Source organism: Phacochoerus africanus, chromosome 2 (genome assembly GCF_016906955.1).
Source record: "Phacochoerus africanus isolate WHEZ1 chromosome 2, ROS_Pafr_v1, whole genome shotgun sequence".
In the NCBI taxonomy this organism is placed as follows: domain Eukaryota; kingdom Metazoa; phylum Chordata; class Mammalia; order Artiodactyla; family Suidae; genus Phacochoerus; species Phacochoerus africanus.
Genome location: NC_062545.1, coordinates 186,337,311 through 186,355,777, shown reverse-complemented (window position 1 = coordinate 186,355,777; position 18,467 = coordinate 186,337,311). Strand labels below are relative to the sequence as shown.

The 18,467-nt window shown below is 46.0% G+C and overlaps 1 protein-coding gene across 3 annotated transcripts in view; it reads right to left on the bottom strand.

The window, feature by feature from the left end:
- Positions 1-18,467, bottom strand: part of SAMD4A (sterile alpha motif domain containing 4A) — a 222,896-nt gene that overhangs the window by 38,268 nt on the left and 166,161 nt on the right. For 2 of the 3 annotated variants that reach the window (XM_047767380.1, XM_047767381.1), the window contains exons 4-6: positions 15,030-15,293; positions 3,388-3,497; positions 877-963 (exon numbers count right to left, since the gene is read on the bottom strand). In XM_047767380.1, coding sequence (XP_047623336.1) covers positions 877-963; positions 3,388-3,497; positions 15,030-15,293 — 461 coding nt within the window. The remainder of the gene's footprint in view (positions 1-876; positions 964-3,387; positions 3,498-15,029; positions 15,294-18,467) is intronic. The other variant, XM_047767382.1, reaches the window with a different exon arrangement.

Below are 18,467 nucleotides of genomic sequence, written 5' to 3'. Positions count from 1 at the left end.
TCCCAGTCCCAACCACCTCCTGACAGTGGTGCACAAGGATCCTCATGGTGGGGCCAAGGCAGCCCTGCTCACTTGTGTGTGGAACAAAGGCCTATTCTCTTTTGGATCTGAGGTGAAGGCATAAAGTCATCAAGCCCTAAAAATGACATCCTCACTAGGGTGACTCCCAGACACAAAGATAGGAAGAGAATGTCCTTAGGCAGCAAACCAAAAGGGATGGTAGCACCAGATAAACTGCTTTTAACAATTGAATAAGCTCTTTTTCAGCATTTTGCACTTTTGAGATGGTTCTGATGAGAATCACAGGGACCCATTCCATCAAGTTAAAGTCTAAACTTATTCTTTGGAGAGTCCTCTATGTCCTTCTGCCAAATGATTTCGAACCTCTCGGTTGAAGCCTGGGGTATACCTGTCCGTGTCTGCCGTGTCAGGGGCAGCTTTTCTCAAAAGCAGATCCTTTCCTGGGTGGACAGCAGGAATGAAGCACATATGTATACTCCCTATACTGATTTGTCAAGACTTTGGCCTCTGATCAGGGGCTAAACACCTTCCTAACCTCTACAAACATATAAAAAGCAGATGGGAATGTATAGAAAGCACTGCCTTGGAGCCCTGGGATGACCAATCACAGGATGCCTGAACCCAGGAAATAAGTACATTTCAGTGGTCAGGTTATACAAAGCTCATGGGTAACCATGAGACTTCACTTGAAAATCATTTCATTTTTTTTTTTTTTCTGGCTCTGGTAAGGGAACAGCATGATCCTCTCCCGAAGGTCTGCCAATGACACTTGCACCTGAGAACTCCCCATGGTCCATTTGCCCACGATGAAGGTAGAAATGGTCCATCACCCAGTGATAACTTATGATAACTTACTCTTTCCAAAGACTTCAGGAGGTTCTGTCTCTCTTTGAGCTTCTGAATACTGATGACAATTTTGTGTCTTGCACCTTTGGTGACATTCTGTAATGAAGTAAAAGTTATGTTTAAAAAAACCTATTTTTAAGCATTAGCTCAGAGATTCTTGGAAGCTATCTAGTACCTTATCTCACGTGTTTGCAGACTAGTAAATACCCATTTGTCTCTCTCATCAACATCCATTGTCATCAACCTCTTCTCACTAAATATTTTGACTCCATCTGGCGACATATTTGCCTGTGTCTTTTGGCCACGGCCTTTAGGAATCAGAGAAGGAGCTAGGACAGCCAATTATCTCACCCAGCATGACATTTCTTCATAGTCTTAAAAGATCATTTTAAGATCACACACTTGTGCCTCGTGTCCAGGTGTGTGGGTTTTTTTTTTTTTTTTTTTTTGTCTTTTTAGGGCTGCACCTTTGGCATATGGAAGTTCCCAGGCTAGGGGTTGAATCTGAGCTGTAGCCACTGGCCTACACCACAGCCATAGTAATGTGACCTACATCACAGCTCACGGCAACACTGGATGCCTGACCCTTTGAGAGAGGCCAAAGATGGAAACTGTCTCCTCATGGATACTAGTCAGATTTGTTTCTGCTGTGCCACAATGGGAACTCCTATGTCCAGGTTTTATCATTTTGGTCCCTCTCAGTTTCCTAAAGGTTCCAACCCCATACACCTATGCACTGGCTTCTCAAAGTTTCCTCCATTTACCCATCTTGAGGACATGTGAAGTCTAGTACCATTATCACCTGGCCTCAAACAGCACAGGCTGGTTTTTGCCCATTTGCAGCCCCTCTCAGGTCTCCCTAAGGAAACCCAGGCTAGAGAAGAACTTAAACCTATAATTCAGTCATCACTTCAGGTGAAGAATTAGGATTCACTGTTAGGGTTATGGATTTTATCTTCTTAACTGTGTAGTGGTGGTGAGCCCAAGGATTTACTTAAACATGTGTTGACTAGAGAGACACCAAATTTCCAAACAGAAGGTTCTTCCTCAAATCAGCTCTCTGACACAAACTTCTGGTGACTTCTTGCAAATAGTCGTAACATTTCTCTTAAAGAGGGAAAAGGTGGGAACACCAGTGATATCTTCTTAAGAAAATTAAGACTCAAGTGACATCTGAACCCACTCTTTAAGATGAAGCACTGGGGGCCTATTTCTGTTTAGCCTTGACTTTGGGTTCAAGTGAATTTAATCACTCTGAAAAGTTTGTGCTTTGCCCTCGGTGTCAATGATTCCTTGTTTTTTCTCAAGTTGAACAATTGATGATTGAGATTTTTTCTCAACCCTGACCCAAACACAAGAATGCTCTTAGAAGCAGTTCCCATCAATCCTGGGATTTCAAGGAGTGATCGAGGTCCAAAAAGCAGTGGGAGAACTTTTGGAAGTGAAATTAGGGCCTTTCATTCTCTGAGAATGTGCAGTGACTCTGGGCTTTGTCCTACATCTCAATACTGGTATTCAGCCAGGCCCGCAGAGGTTAACTGCGGGTACCGAATAGGCAATGAGAAACCGGCATTCTGCTGAAAGATCTGGGTCCAGACCAGCCATGCCCCCAATGGCAGAATCTCCTCTTCCTGCAGGGGAAATACTATTAGCCCGTTCAGACCATTAATTCTCTCAAGTCACCGCTCAAAGGAAACTGAGGTCAATCTGAAACATGCAAATAGCATTTTAAACAAGGGAGACAAAGACATGGGTCAGATCTGTTTACTCTGAGCACAGCATGGTAGGAAACTTGCTAAGCTTCAGGGGTTCTGTTGACTGGCCTGGCTTCGGCATCCAGAGAAGGAAGAAGGAACTTTGTCCTTTTATGGCACATGGAAGGGAACTGACATTTGAGGCCTCAGGTAATCCCATTGTCTGTGAGTGTCCCATGTTATTCAAGGTGGTTAGAAGGAAACACTTTGAATAACTTTCTCCATTCCAACTAGGATTAGTCTGAACATGGTTTTGGACAAGTATTGGGGAAGGTCTGAGACAGGACCTGGTGCTTTTAATCACTGACTGCTAGAAGTTAGCTGCTTTGTAAACAGTCTCGACAGTAACACAACCAATCTGCCATCCTCTAAACTATCAATGGCTGGGCAGACAAAGCAGGGCGGGGTGGGGGGTAGGGAAAAAAGAGGAGGAACACAGACTCTAGGCCTTGGTGGGTGTTACATCTCCTGATTCCTCCCTAGCACCCTTGAACTTGGAGAGGGACCTAAGTTACTCCTCTTTCCTAACACTTCCTTTCATCCTCACTTTCCCTGTGGTTACCTGCTCATCTTTCATCTCTTACTGGACCCTGAAGGCAAGAATCCAGCCTTACTCACCATGTCACGCTAGCCAGCACCTGGCAGTTCCTAGAAAAAGGCAAGCTACCAGGTGGGTATAGGTATGGGTCCAAACAAGGTCTGTCTTGGACTTGAACGTCAGGTTCCTCCTGGGGCCCTTCTCAGGGGTGGTCAGCTGAGCACATACCTGAGCCTCCAGCTGGCACTCAGTGAGGGCCATCATCTCCTCATAGGTCATCTGCGAGAACAGCGCGGCATACTTGTGCAAGCGGAGGCTTTTCAACCAGGCTGGAACATCTGTAGTGCCAGATGTATAGAAGATGGGGAGAGAAATTGAGAGGGAAAGAGTAGAGATGGCAAGAGATGTGGGAAGAGAGAAAGGAAGGAAGGTGGTGGTCAAAGGAGGGAAAAAAAAAAGACAAAAATACCTGTATGTTACTGCTTGTTTAATTTTAGCAGCAAATTACGGACTTTGACAATCTTGGTCTAGTTCTGATATTCCCACTGCTGGGTTCCTTAATCTACTTTACACTAGGGGGTTGCTAACTTGGGGCCATGGGTTTTAGAACACACAGTGATTCTCTAAAATTACATTTCCATTTGTGAATATATGGGTGTTTTTCTGGGCAGAGGGTCATCCACAGCTTCTATAAGATTCTCAAAGGGGTTTATGACCAAAAAAAAAAAAAAAAGGCAAGGATTCACTGCTTTAGCCAGATGACTTTATTGTTGATTTGGGAATAACTGACTTACAATGTTAAATGACAGATGATAAGTCTTCATCCTCACAATAATTTCTTTCTGGGTTTAATGCAAATCTCCATATACTATTTCTGCCACTTCCACAGTGATAGGAAAAAACCCACGCAGTAGTAGTACCTCATGGATGGAGCTGCTGTCATGCTTAGCATGATTTTTCTTCGGCCTTCCTGTATCCCAGGATGAGGGTATCCTGGACTCCAAAACTATCACTCATGTGAGTGTTCACTGACCATTTCTCCAAGGTAGGGTATGTATCTGGAGGTGTCTTTGACCTTCTCCTTAAATGTCATGCATCAAGCTTTGAAAGGTCCAAAGATTGGCTAGACTATGGGATAATGGGAATTCCAAAGCATATCTGAAATAAGTCCCCAGTTTGGGATTCTAGAGTTAAAAAAATTAAATAGTTACTGCACTGAAAATCCATGAGAATTATTACCTTGCTAAGTACAACCAAAACAAGGCGCTTGCCCATGCTCTTTAAAGTGAGGGTTTTTGAGCTGATAGGATCTTTGATAAATCTCTAAAATCATCACTTCCCCCCACCCTTGGCTCTTTCTACAGATGGCAAAATTAAGCTATTAAATCTAGATCACAGGACAAGTATGTGGTGAAATGGGGACAAAAGCCAGGTTGCCAGATTCCCAGAGTTTCCCTGCATTATATCAACTTTTTGTAAGATGAGGACTACATAGCCCATCAATGGGAAGGCTGAACAAACAGAGACTTCAAAGTCCTTTGGAATTGCTGGAGCACTGGGTAAATGCTACTCACACTTTCTATCAATTATTATCCATTACTAACCATGTGGATCATAAGACGTGGCTTAATGCTAAGTGCTTTATTCTGAGGCACTGACAGCGACCACAAACACTACAAAATAAGAGGGAATTCTTCAAGTTTTAATGTGGTGGGAATGTGTGCATGGGACAATCGCCTGAAATGGAAGGGTATAGGAGGGGAAGAAGGCCTGGAGAGGTTACTTCTCGATTTGCAATAATGTAAAGGCCAAAGAGGAGGAATTTCTGGAGACACAGAATTGGGTCTCCAAGAGCATTTTAAGAACAGACTCGGTCATCTCAGGCAAGAAGTCAACTGATTCTGTGCTTGGAGGCCCTTCATTCTCCTATGCGAAGCAGAGAATCCCCCTGACCATCATTAACCACAAAGAGAGAGGGCTTCTGCAGGCCCAGATACGAACCCCTTACGACCTCCTCAAGTCAACCTGTGGTTGGATCAAAATCTAAGACACTCCGTTCCCTCCGTGCTTCCTGAAGCTATATGAGTAGACCTGATTCTCCATCAAGTTTGTGTTGCTGTTAAAAGAATGTTAATGTTTCCACAGATGAGCAGCAAATAGATACAGCTCTGGCTTTTAGGTCACTGACATGTTACTACTTTGTCACCAGGTTTCATGTTGGCTGTGACATCTTTGAAAAGCCACACGTAGCTGCTCAGAAAACTCAGTGACCATGATTCAGAGAAGCCTGGGTAACCCAATGCCACACTTGGGCAAAACCTGTCACAAAAGAATATGGAACAATCTCATGGATTAAAGTTTCATTAGGTGCCCTACAGCTTGATCGTGCAAAATCCACTGAGGACAAAACACATAGACTCCTAAGCTACTAAATCACATGGCAAACTGGGTATGTCATAAGCCAAGGTGACAATATGGGTTTTTCAGAGTCAGGGAGAGTGGGGTGCAAACCTTGACTTGGCAAGTCTCAGTCCAATCAGTGCTCAGGCCTTTCTATAAGAGTATTTTGACAACTCAAATTTCCCTGATTAGAGGCACTGAAGAGCCTGACTCACTCATTTAGTCAAAATGCAGGTCATTGGGAATTGTCTTCCTAGAAAAGGTTCCTATACAAACTTCCTACACAATCTCACCAGAACATGGTGAGATGGCCTTCCTGAAGAGTTATTTCTGGATATGTTCCTAGGAAATGTAAGCTCTTCTTGGCCATATGACCCTTGGGCAGGCACGTGACCCTGCTCCTAGAGCCAGTATCTCAGTGCCTAGCTCAGTGCCATCTCTTCCTCCAATGTGAACAGACAAACAAAGAAGAGGAAATCCCAGTTCTAAAGAACGTAGCCTACTAACCTTTCACCCCCTTGTTGGCAGTGGGGCACCTTTCTTTGCCAGGGATTAAAACAAAACTCCATTAAGAGGGAGGCAAACCAGAGAACTGAGTGCCTTGACCGTTTCACTCTTCCCAAGCCAGGAATTCCAATGACTTGGAGGCTAGCTTCTGTAAGATATTGGCCAGGGACAAATTCTGACTAAGAGCTCAGGGCATTTCCCATGGTCCAGATGCTACATGGTTGGATGAAATGCTGAGAACCAGCTAACATAACCTCAGACCTTCTTTTCTTATCCTGCAAAGCCATGGCTATGGTTGGAAGACACAGCAAACAGGAGTGTTTCCTGGAGTAGCTGATACATGATTGAAAGCATGCGTGCCTCCCTGGGCTCCTGCCTCTGGCACACAGCCCTTTAGCTTCATCTGGGCTGCTTCTGATGGATGTGCCAAGGGAGGTCCCATACTAGAAAGCCACTCTCTTATGCAATGTGAGAAAGATACAGCTTTTGCTATATGCTGAGCCTGACTTCTTTGCCAAGTGTGGGCATCCTGAAATTTGCTCCCTCGGTATTTAATGTATGCCTATGATGGGGGCCAGGCATGTCCTTGCCATCAAGGAAATTTCAATCTCCAAAGAATGGCTGACTCACAAAAAATTATAATAGTTGCAGGTAAGTGCCAAATCTACTCAAAGTGTGGGGGTGGGCACAGAACAATGGGCTTTTCGGTTTGCCTTGGAAGTGAGGGATAGTTTTACAATAGCACTAGTCCTGGAATCACTGGGCAGATCATATTGAGGAAGCCATCTTGGGAAGCAAGAACTATGCATAAGCAAAGCACAGAGCCAAGAGAGCATTCTGAGCCAAGCAAAGGCTTGGGTGATGCTAGAGACAAGCTAGGAAACAAGATGGGGCAAAGAGACGGGGGCCAGATGATTGGGATTTGTAAGGTTGAAATAAGGAGAGTCGACCTCACCTTGGGTGATGAAAAGTGGTTGAAATAGGGGCACAGAGGCACAATCAGATGAGTATGTGAGAACAACGATGACTGTCAGTGTCAAGGTTGGACTGGAGGATGTGGAAGTGGAGGCCAGGAGATGAAGTCAAGCCCTTGGGGATGGTTTGGGATGGCAGTGGCAGAGGAGAAGAAAAGGATGTAAATTACAACACATGATGATCAAGGAAGAAGGGGAGCGAGAGAGAGAAGGGAGCCTAAGACAGTTCCTCTGCATCAGGTTTCATGGGAAAGCACAGGGGAGTGGTAGGTTTGGGGTGAGACTAGAGAGATGGTGAATTCCACTTGAGCTCAGCTCAGTGTCTCTCTCTCACTGCCTTTGAGCCATCCAGATGGAGAAGTCAACTGGTGAAGGTCTTCAATCAGGGCTCTGAGCTGGAGACCCACTTTCCTTGTCAGTAGCATGTGGTAGTCTGTAGCCACAGCAATGGGTGGGATTATGCAGGGAAAGAGCATGGAGTGGGAAGAGGGGAGAGCCAAGGTGGGGCTCTGGGAACACTAGGCTTTTAGGGGAAGGTGTGGGAAGAGAAACCCATGAAGGGAATTCCCAAGAGAAGGGCAAAGGGCAGAAGGTTTCTGGCAGGGAGCGGTGTCATCCATGTGCAGGTGGCGGCCCCAAGGCCACAGTGTCTATTATGGCGAAGCTCCTCTAGATCTTGTTGCAGATCACGTGGTTTATTTTCTCATGTCCCCCCTCCCCCCTGCCTCGGTAATAGTGCTTCACCTATCTTTTAAATGCTCTGTGTCTACCTGTTGGTCTTTACCAATGGGACCAAGTTTCCAGTTACGCTGATTTCTCTTTACCCTTTAGAGTTGGGATGAATCAGCCATGGAGAGGCTTTGTGGTATATACAAGAGCTCACACACAGTTGGGCTCCAATTAGAACTTGGGCTGCTTTGCTCTAATACCTGTTGCTGGAATGTCTACCAATACCATTCAGGTCAACAGACCCTGCAGCACCTGCCCCTCAAACAAGGAGGCCTTGCAGAAGAGAAAGATGGCACTGATGCTGCAGAAGGGCCCAATATGGGGAGTGATGTAAAGGGCAGGGAGAACCACAAACAGCCTCACTTTCTCCAAGAAGCTTCACTGTGGTGGTCTTGGTACCTGCAAATGAAAGAGTAACTCCCATTGGCCAGAGAGAGCCAGGCTAGCCTCAGACAGATCCCTCCCTGTCTCTTTCTCTGTGTCTAAGACACGACCACACCTGTGGTCTTTGAGGGAGAGAAGAGCCACGTGAGGAGGGAGGAGGGACTAACTCTTCAGCGTTGAAGCAAGAGGGAAAACAAGACTTTCAAAAATGAAGGACAGAAGTCTAGCAGCACCATCAAGATTACTGAAGCCTGCCTTTATTTTTGGCCAGAGCGGGAAGAACAGCCCAATTCCATTCCAGCCTCTGAGCAGAAGAAGAAAGGTGCATTGGTCTCGGGTCCCAGTGGAGCTGAGAGTTTTGCCACCATCCTGGGATGTGGCCATGGTGGCCTCTGGCATCCACGCTTGTGGGGAGCATGTGTGGGTGTCAGAAGGCACAGAGATAGCTGAGGTTGGGTAAAATACCCACTTAGAAAGATGTGATACAAACAGAGGGACTAAGTTTCTCGCAGTTTCCCTTGGCTATGACATTTGTAAGTGGTGTTCTGCTCTTAGCCTACTTTGACTCTTCAGCAGTGGCTGCGTTCTACCTTGAAGGCTGTCCTTAAAGGCACTTGAGCTAGAGACACAAGCTTGGTAAGGAATGGTGGCTATAAGGGTCATGACCTTGAGAACTGGGGGGGAATCTTGTGGTCTTGCTTTTCAAAGACATCAGGGCTTCTCAGTCTTTCTGAGAAGAGGTAGCATATGTCTGAGCCCATTAGGACTTAACCACACAGGTCTTATGTTGGCATTTGGGAATAAATAAAGTGAAGTAAATTTGCTAAATCCTGGCCTTTAAGTTAGATGAATTTGAGACAGCATCTAGAAAGTCAGCATTCAGAAAATAGTAACTTGTTCCCATGGCAGTCGTGCTGAAAAGTGTCCCAGCCACACTTGGGGCTGTGTCACTCCCACTCCATCACTCACACCTTCGTGACCCTCAGAAATGCTGTACTCGTGACCTTTCCTACAACGGTTTCCAATGGGTTTCTTTGTCTTACAAAAATCACACTTCTCAATATACATATTTTTTCTAATATCATTCTAAGACAGGCAGAAGCTCAAAGGCCTACATTTCAAAAGCAACTCAAAACCCCAAACCAACTATTTCAGAACAGGCAATATATTTCCTTTGCTATAGAGAAAAAAAGCTTACACAAGTTTCATCGAGGAAGGATTCTTTAGGAAAGAAAAACTGAAGTCCTGCTGTTTAGCACAGGGAACTATATCCAATCACTTGTGATGGAACATGATGGAAGATAATACAAGAAAAAGAGGGTGTGTGTGTATATGTATATATGTGTATGTATATATATATATATATATATATTTATATGTATGTATAACTGGGTCACTTTACTGTACAGCAGAAATTGACAGAACATTGCAAATCAACTATAATTTAAAAATTTTAAAAAGAAAAAAATAGTAGAAAAAAAAGAAAAACTAAGCCTATCTTCAGTCACCCTTAATTGCTATGTTTGCATCAAAGTTACTGGGGCCGAAGTTGCCTTTTTTAACCTTGATCTTGTCTAGGTACAAATAATATACATTTCAGTTTCCCCGATGTTTTTGTACTAACATAATGCCATACCTCATAAGTATACCAGTCAATGTTAATTTGTACTAGTGAGGCTGAAGCTTGTATCAGGAGAAACAGCCCCCTCATCTCTACCCCTCTCACCCTGACAACTGTAACAAGAAAGTCATAGGGCCTCTCCTGCTTAGGAGCCCAAATCTATGGGCTTTACTAGCCAAAAGCCTAGTGAACCCTGCATGAGCTTTACCACAGGTGGGCAGAATGCTTAGGCTGTGCAGGTGAGGAGGGGACCAGGGTTTTCAGGGAGGCAGGGCCAGGGGAGAGCACAGTACACTGTGGTCCAGGCTGGCACACCTCCACTGGAATCTTCTACAGGTGCCCACACTCAGCCTGCCCCACGCTGTCCCCCCACCTCCATCTGTTTCTTTTCTTGTTTACTCTTTGCTCTTGATGACACCATGGATTACCCAGCTATCCCAGGCAAAAACCTGAGCATCGCCCAAATCTTCCTGCTCCCCCCCATCAACATTCATTCTGTGCATGATCAATTCAGACCCCTCTCACGCCTATTTTATGAGGACCCCACAAACTCACTCCTTTGTCTCCTTTGCTTGGCTTGGTCCATCTTCATTTTCCTACTCAGTTACTGAAACATCCCCCACCCCTCAGCTGGCCTCCAAACCCAGAATCCTCTGCCCCTCTTCTACTATGATGTGTCTCCCACACTTCAGCTCAGGTCCTATTTCTAATGTGCAAATCTAAGCAGGCCGTTCTGCTGCTAAATTCCTTCAATGTCAGGATAAGAGCTCCAATCTTTGGCAAAGCCTGGAGTCTTGCTTTTCCCTCTCCAGACTTTGTTCCCATGTGCCCTTAACATTCAATCCACAAGAGGCACTTGGCCAAGTTGTCCCATGTTTTCATGCATACCATCCCCTCTGCATAGAATGCTTCACTTGCTATATTTGGCTAACCTGAAATCATGCTCCGAGTTGATGCTCCCGGCCTCTCCCCTTCAGGAACTTTCCTTGACTCCCCCCCTCCCCCATCCCTTTGAATTAGGGCCCTCCTTGGTGCCTGCCTCCACCTAGGGCAAGTCTCCAAGACAAGATATTTTCACAGCTGTGTGTTTGCATCCAGTCCCTGCCTGCTGCTCATGAGACAGGGAGTCCCTTGAGGCAGGGATCACCTCCTTCACCTCTGTCTGCCCACTAACACGGCCAAAGCCTCTCTTAGAAGGTGTTCAAGGAAGTCAGCTGACTTGATAAGGACAAACATGAAACCAGTTATTCAGTCTTTCCTCCTTTGTCTCTCTTCCCATAGAATGAAACCACATCATTCAACAGCCCTGGCCTTCTGCTAAGTTTTTAGGCGTTGGGTTTATACAAAATTTCTGAGGACTTGATACTAACATGAGGGGCAAATGTACTTCTTCCACCAACCAAATTCTCTTCTCTACTTTCTTTTCTGTTTAAGGACTTGTAGGCCCTTTTGGCCACCTAAAGGCTCTGACTGAGAGAAGAAGATACAAGAACACGTTCCACTCCCATGATACAGAGGGAGAGAAGGATATAACTGAGGGGCAATAGCAAATCTTTCCACTGGGATAAATCACAGGGAAGCTTTTGCAAAGAACAAGGACAACTGAATTTAGAAACCACAATCAGCATATTAAGACCAAACATGTGTAACCAGTAGCCTCCACAGGGCATGTTCAAGAAGAAACATCCATATTCCCATTCAATGTTGCATTTCTTTTTTTAACATTGATTTTTTAAAATTGAAGTACACTTGATTTACAATGTTGTGTTTATTTCAGGTGTACAGCACAGTGATTCAGATTATCTATCTATCTATCTATCCTTTTTCAGATTCTTTTCCCTTATAGGTTATTATAAAATACTGAGAATAGCTCAAAATACTGAGTGTGTTGAGTAGAGCTTCCTGTGCTATATGGTCGGACCTGGCTGCAACATTCCACTTCTGTTCATTAATTTCTCGTTGAGGTGCTGATCTCATTTTTCCCTGAGCCTGAGATAATAGTCAGATCCCTACCACCAGGGAGATCAAATCTGCGCTTCGGGGCTGATTTAAACCTTCAGGATGGGTGTTTACTATAAAAGGAAAAACAAAGCAAAGCAAGCGGATGATGTTGATCCTCTGAGGGCAGGAGCGGTCGGTCCACTTGGGAGAGAACTTTGTGAAAATCCCTGGCAGGGAATAGATGACACCAAGACAAAAAGAGGGAGAGATTGATGTTTGTGAAAAATAAAAAGATCGAGAATGCTGGGCTGTGAGCTTTACTTCACACTCTTGACCCAAGAGGCACATTCCTGGGGGATAATGTGGAGCCGAAGCTGGCTAGTGGGTCTGGATGAAAAGGCAGGCGGGGAAGGACACAGGGCTTCTGCAAGGTATGCGCCGCTGCTGGCAAGAAAGATGGATTCACACTAAATTAAGCTCAATTATGGGAACTTTGGGTTCCTTTCCCAAGGTGTGGGGCGAGGGCTGACAGGCATCCCCTGGAGGTTTGGAACACCTCCAAACTCTACTACAGATTCCTTGTTGTTCTCAGAAACTGGGAGTCTGAAAATTAGGAAAGCAGCAGTTGGATGATGGCGTCTGAGGTGGACGCCAGCTTTAAAAGGCCGATGCTCCTGCCAGAGGCTGGGCTGCAGAAAGGAAGAGACGTGGATCCAAGAGGAAGTGCTGGCTCTCTTTAAAGGCACTTCATTTGATTTCAGATTTCACTTCTCAGAAAAAAAAGAATTCATTTGGAAATTTAAACCGGCATCTTCTCTTGGTCGGGGGTGGGAGATTGAGTGATACACTCTCGGGATAGGCTGATGAAGGGCTGCTTCTTCTGTGCCCTCCTGGGAGCCATCCTGAGCAGTGTGTGACAGCAGCAGGGGTGGCCTGAGCAAAGACGGCCCAGTGCGGTGGGGGAGGGGCATTCATGTTGAGCAAACACTGGTCCCTGATGCTTTGAATGCTGCTGTTTTGAGGTGTGGATATTTCTATTACTTGACCTGTCAGCAGAACTCCAAATATACTTTTCCCACATAGAGCCCTGCATTGTATACCTCGGTCTTTGCTCCAGATAGGATCTGCCGTTTAATTTGCTAGGGATTTTATACTCTGAATCCTACTGCAATTCTTTGGGAGAAGGACAGTTCAAGAGGTCAGCAAAAGGATCCTCTCTTTAGTCCTGTCACCAGTTTGCTGACCACATGCCTTAGGCCTACAAAGAAAGTGCTGGGCATAAGATCGTGCCTGCATCACTTAAGAACCTTTCTGAGGGGACAATTCTCATTCATTTTAAAGGAAGGAATCAAAGAAACTGATGCATGGACTACCTCCAACTTTGGAATATTTTGGCTTTTCTCCTAAAACAGGGATAGGGCATTTATTCCATTTTTCTCTCATTCATTTCTCTTTAAAATCCTGCTCTCATTAATTACTTCTCACCTCAAAAGGCCAGCACACAGTGAGCACACCTTTACCTGCTTTGGAAGAATGTCTAAGGTAGACAGAAGGCTTTGGAACAAACAAACAAACAAAAAACCAAAGGAAAGAAAGTCAAAGGAAAAAGGAGAAAAGATAACCAAGCTCCCATAGACTGACAGTGGACCCCGCATTCCTCTGGGCGAGGCCTGTGTGCTGGAGAATAGCCTTTCAGCAGGACCCTCCATGCCCTTCAACACAAAGGCCGGGCCTCCTTCCCATGGTTACTGATTATTAGAACTGCACAGACGCTTTCTTGGGAACCATCAGTCCACACGCTCCACTCCGCTTGCTCGGAGGAAGCTGGTCCGTCTCAGGTACTCGGATGCCCCGCTGACTGCTGCCAGCCAGGCTAACTGAGAGCATGGCCAAATCTCCACAGCTCCCCACTGCCTGGGGCTCAGCTGCTTGAGCACACAACCAGGCAGCATCAACTCAAAAATGGGTTTTGGTAGGTCTCCAAACTTATGACACATTCTCCCAGAAACTGCGAAAGAGAAAGAAAAGAGGACACACATCCCCTTGGTGCCAAAAGGAGCCATTGTTTTGGCTGCCTGTTCAACACCTTTAACAGCCCATTTGTGTCACCAGATGAAAACATCCAGACGTGTCCTGCTCGCTGGGGCACCCAGCACCATCGTCCACGGTGGACTGCTGTGGGATGGGGAATGCTGCCCTGAGCAGCTGAGGGGGAGGGAGGTTCCAGGAACGTGGCTTCACATCTGCTTCATTCCCCCTGGTTGACAGGCTCCATTTCTCAGCCTGGCGCTCACTTACAACCGGCGCCGGGGTGGTGGCGGGCACCTGTCTGTGCCGTGCTTCTGTGGGGGGGAGGGGACTCAGCTCAGAGCCTCCTATGTCAACACTAATCCTTCTCAAGGGAAAGAAACAGCACCACCTCAGGACTATTCATGTCAGCAACAAGGGTGCTCTCAGAGACTCCCCTTAGCATCCTGGTCCCAGGAGCATGACTAGCTCGTTTCTCCATTTAAAATTGTTATTAGTGTGTCTCTGATGAGCATCTTTCCCTAAGGCCTTCCCAGCCCTTGAACAACTTGCGTCTAAAAATACAGAATGCAAGGTTTCCTCTTTGAACCTATCCTGGGCAATTTGGAAATCTCTATCTCCCGATAAGTATCTTTAGAAGCGGAGAGATTTTCAGGGCAATGTAGGAACATTTATTTATGCTGCACAAAAGGGCTTTATCACCTGTATGCAAATCTGTTATCAGGCTTTAAACACTGCCAGGGAGTCTCAGTGGTATTTTTTCATGTCCCTTAAACAGATGCAGAGAAAAGGGTTTGCAGGTTTCCCTGGATATCAAAAGAAAAGGGAGAGAGAGAGGAAGCATGACTATGATTCTACACTAATAGGGATGTTTTAAAAAAGATCCTGTGGTTTGTTTTGCTAAATTATTGACGATTCCCCGGCCAAAGCAGTGAGACAGAAGAGGCTGGCTCCAGGATCCTACGTGCAAACAGGGGACGGTTATCACCATTGGCTGTGACTCATTTAATTGTCTGCAAGTCACTGTATTCAGGAAAAAAAAAAAAAAAGAGAGAGAGAGAGAAGAAGCAAAAAGAAAAAGGGCGTTGACCTCTCTTGCTCTTCCTAGGTTTTGGCCACAGCAGCTCTGGAAGGGGACTCTTGGAGCTCAGTAGGGGAGGAGTCCAAGCCCTCAGCCCAGGGAGGGGTGGTCTCCTTCCTCCTCCTAACTACCTCTCTGTTTACCCTCTAACTCCCGATAAAGGGGTGGGCTCTGGTTGCCAGTGGTTTCTCGTTTAGTCACTCACCTTTCATACCACTACCTTCTTCTTGGAATGTGTTACGAGCAGTGGTCTGATCTTCTAAGTGTTCACTCCCACCACTTCCTGAAGAGGCTACACTGCTTTGTGGAGACAGGGGGGCATGATCGGATGGGAGGCACTGGGGTCCTCTAGCTCGTAAGTCCTCATGAGACATCCATCCATGTCCTAGAGGCTGGTTTGGCACATTCATGGGTGGGGTAAGGGACACAGATCGTTTCAAAGGGCTGTGGTGTGCCTGGCCTGAGAGAACTGGAAAAAAAAAATAAAATGAAATAGGTTATTCCCCCCCCTTTCGCCTAGGCCACAGAAGAACGCACAGTACCTCTTAACCCTGAGAGATGGCGCTGACTGACCTACCACCCCAGCAGTGGGCACAGTGTGGCCCTTCCCTTCGGGGTGGTTAAAAAAGATGCTGGCTGTACCCCTGGGTGGGCTGGCTTTCTCCCAGGAGGCTGCACCTACAGAGTACACACCGTCTTTGTGGGTCGGGATCTAGGTGTATTTCTTCTAACTCTAGAAATCAGGATTCGTGGCAGTCGGCTTATAAAGCAGATGAGGCTTGGCAGCCTGGCAATGTGGCCATCTGCCAAGACTGAAAAAAATTGTCCTGGACAAATACATATATTTTTTTGGAAACACATAAAACCCGACATTACCCATGTCATTGGGGGGACTTCTGGAAGGGCAGGCAGGATGGTCCTAGTTGGGGATCTTTGTGGGGTTGAACTAGAAGACGTGGACTAGTCCTTCCAGCCAGGAATTGGGAGACTCATCACTTCTGAAGGGGGTGCAGGCTTGGTGAGGAGCCGGGCACTAGCACGGACCTCACTGGCTGGGCCCCAGCAGCTGTGTGTGAATGGGCCGATTCTTCCCCTTGGCTTCACAGGTTAATGCCAAACTCTCTATTGCAAACACTTCCAGGTAACAAGGCTTTCATTCAGAAGCCAGTGGGGGTGCTCTCAGCAGGCTGGGAATGGTTTTTACCAGCATGTTCAGCCCTTCCGCACAGTGGGCAACATCTGTGTAGCCCCCATTTTTAATTTCTTTTCCAGAAAACTAGGAAAAAGCAACAGAACTCACATACCTCGCCAAATTAAATTGAGGTCACTCAAGGGAGGGATTTAACCAAAATCAACGCCGAGGGAGACGCATTACCCGTGGTTGGTTTTTCTGGGTGTGTCAGGTGACAACTTTACAAAATAAGTCTATTCATAACTTTCTCTCGGCACTGGTTCCTGACAGGTCCAGTTTATTTTGACTGCTGCAGTACTAGCATGGAATTGAGCAGCATGCATTTTAAAACATTTTTTTAGGGCAGCCATCAAGTTCCATCTCAGGCTCATCTCCTCCAGTAAGGTATCTGCTCTCCCAAGATGTGGCAGCACTGCTTTGCTGATGTTACTCTTTCTGTGTTTTTCAGTCAGCAGACCTCATCTCCCAAAGTAAGAAGTTCTGCTTTTTATTAAACTGCATTTCAGGTGAGATGGCACCCACATAAAGACCTGAACAGCAGACTCCCTTGCCCCCACTCAAAAAGATAAAGACCAGACCCAAAAGGCTGTTTGCAAAAAGTGTGCTGGGGCCAGTGGTGGTAAGGGCAGCCCGCTCATGGTCAGCGGGCATTAACCAGGCCCCAAGAGCAATGGGGCTCACGACTCTGTTGTCAGTGTTTCTGCCTGGCTCTACGTGGCCAGAAGGGCAGCCTGTGTGTGAAAGAGGGACATTCAGAAGGGCCAGACACTTCTACACTAACCAAAAAAAAGGGGGGGGGGGGGAGAGAGCTGCCGAATTTAGTTATCTGTCACCTGAGGAATTTCTAATTTGGGTAGATTCCATTAACAGCAAGGAATTATCATCTAACTTCAAAATACGCAAAGGGAATGTTGTTTAAAAAAATCTTTTGATCTTAACAGGCTGCAATAGCTTGCATTTCTACTAAATAGACTGAGAAAGAAACTATTTATAAAGGTTCCCTGGAAAATGTATTGCTACCTGGTTGGATCAGAATTAGCAAGAGAAAAAAAGGGGAAAAAAAGCAGAAAAAGAAAAAATAAAAACAAAAAGCAGCAGCAAAAATGAAGAGAGAAGCCAATAGGAAGAAAAGCCAGACATCCAGAAAATTCACTTCAAGCCTAAGTATTTATATAAAATCGGGCAGATTTGTTGAGGGCTGTCTGAGTAGTGGGACAGTCTAGCTCAGACGTCTTTGCTTTCTGGTACCTCGGCAGCCATTTCAGAATATCTGACGGATGCTCTGAATGGGGGCCAGCCAGGTGTGCCCAGAGTGGAAATGGGGGCTCCTTTTCACAGCCAGGATTAGAATGAGCCCAAAACCATAAAACCAGGCCTTGTCAAAGAAAGACACACAGCTCAGAGCTGGTGGAACCCTTTGTATCCCGCCTGGTTAGAGGCGATAACTGAATCCATAACCATGAGTGGTAACACTGCTAAAAGAGTTCCTTGTCTTTGGATGCAAACCACAATACCACACATAGGCAGCCGCCGAATTCTGTTATTAGATGAAGCCAATTTGCTTCCTTCCACCTAAAGTTTTCTTAAAATCCATGCTACCTCCCCACTGATGGGCATCTTTGGGGGAAGCTGTCAGTGTTCAAGGAATCCATTAAATGTTTACCTAACTTGACAGGACTTATAGGGATTTGTTCATAGAAATCGACACCCATTTCTTCATATATTCCTGAGCTTGACTGAAATCACAGGGGATATGGCACAAACTTGGTCTCTGCCTCTAATAGAAATTGATGATACCTGAGGTCCCTGGGCCTTTTCCCAGTGACTTTCTACCAAAGGGCCCACCCCATCTGTATCATAAAGACTCCTACAGCTGGCACCAGACTCAGAAACGCCCCCTCAGGAACAAACCTGCTGTAGCAACCAAGCAAAACACCTCTCGCTAAGCTTCTGGTTTGCAGAGACGGCTGTGGATGTCAGCCAGGCAGGACACCACACCTACATCAAAGCCCAGCTGTGCTGGGCAAATGCCTCACTCCTCCAAAGGGAACTGAGGCCCCAAGGCAATCCAAGCTCACCTTCTCATGGGAAGGACACTGAAGCAGGGACAGGTGACCTGCCCTCAGTGCCACTCTAGGGTGAAGACAAATCTTCAGGTGGAGGTGAGAGTGATCACAGAGCCAAATTCAGTGTTAACTGCGAGTGCTAAAGTGCTTTGTTTGGCATAAAGTGCCAGAGTAAATAACAAACACCATGGAAGAAAGCATGGGAGAAAACAGGCTGCCCAGTGGTGGAATGAATGAGGTGGCCCAGGGCAGAGGATTTGATGGCTGTCCCATGGCTCCATTTTCTTTCTTTCTTTTTTTTTCTTTCTTTCTTTCCTTCCTTCCTTTTTTTTTTTTTTTTAAATGGCTGCACCTGCGGCATATGGAGATTCCTAGGCTAGGAGTC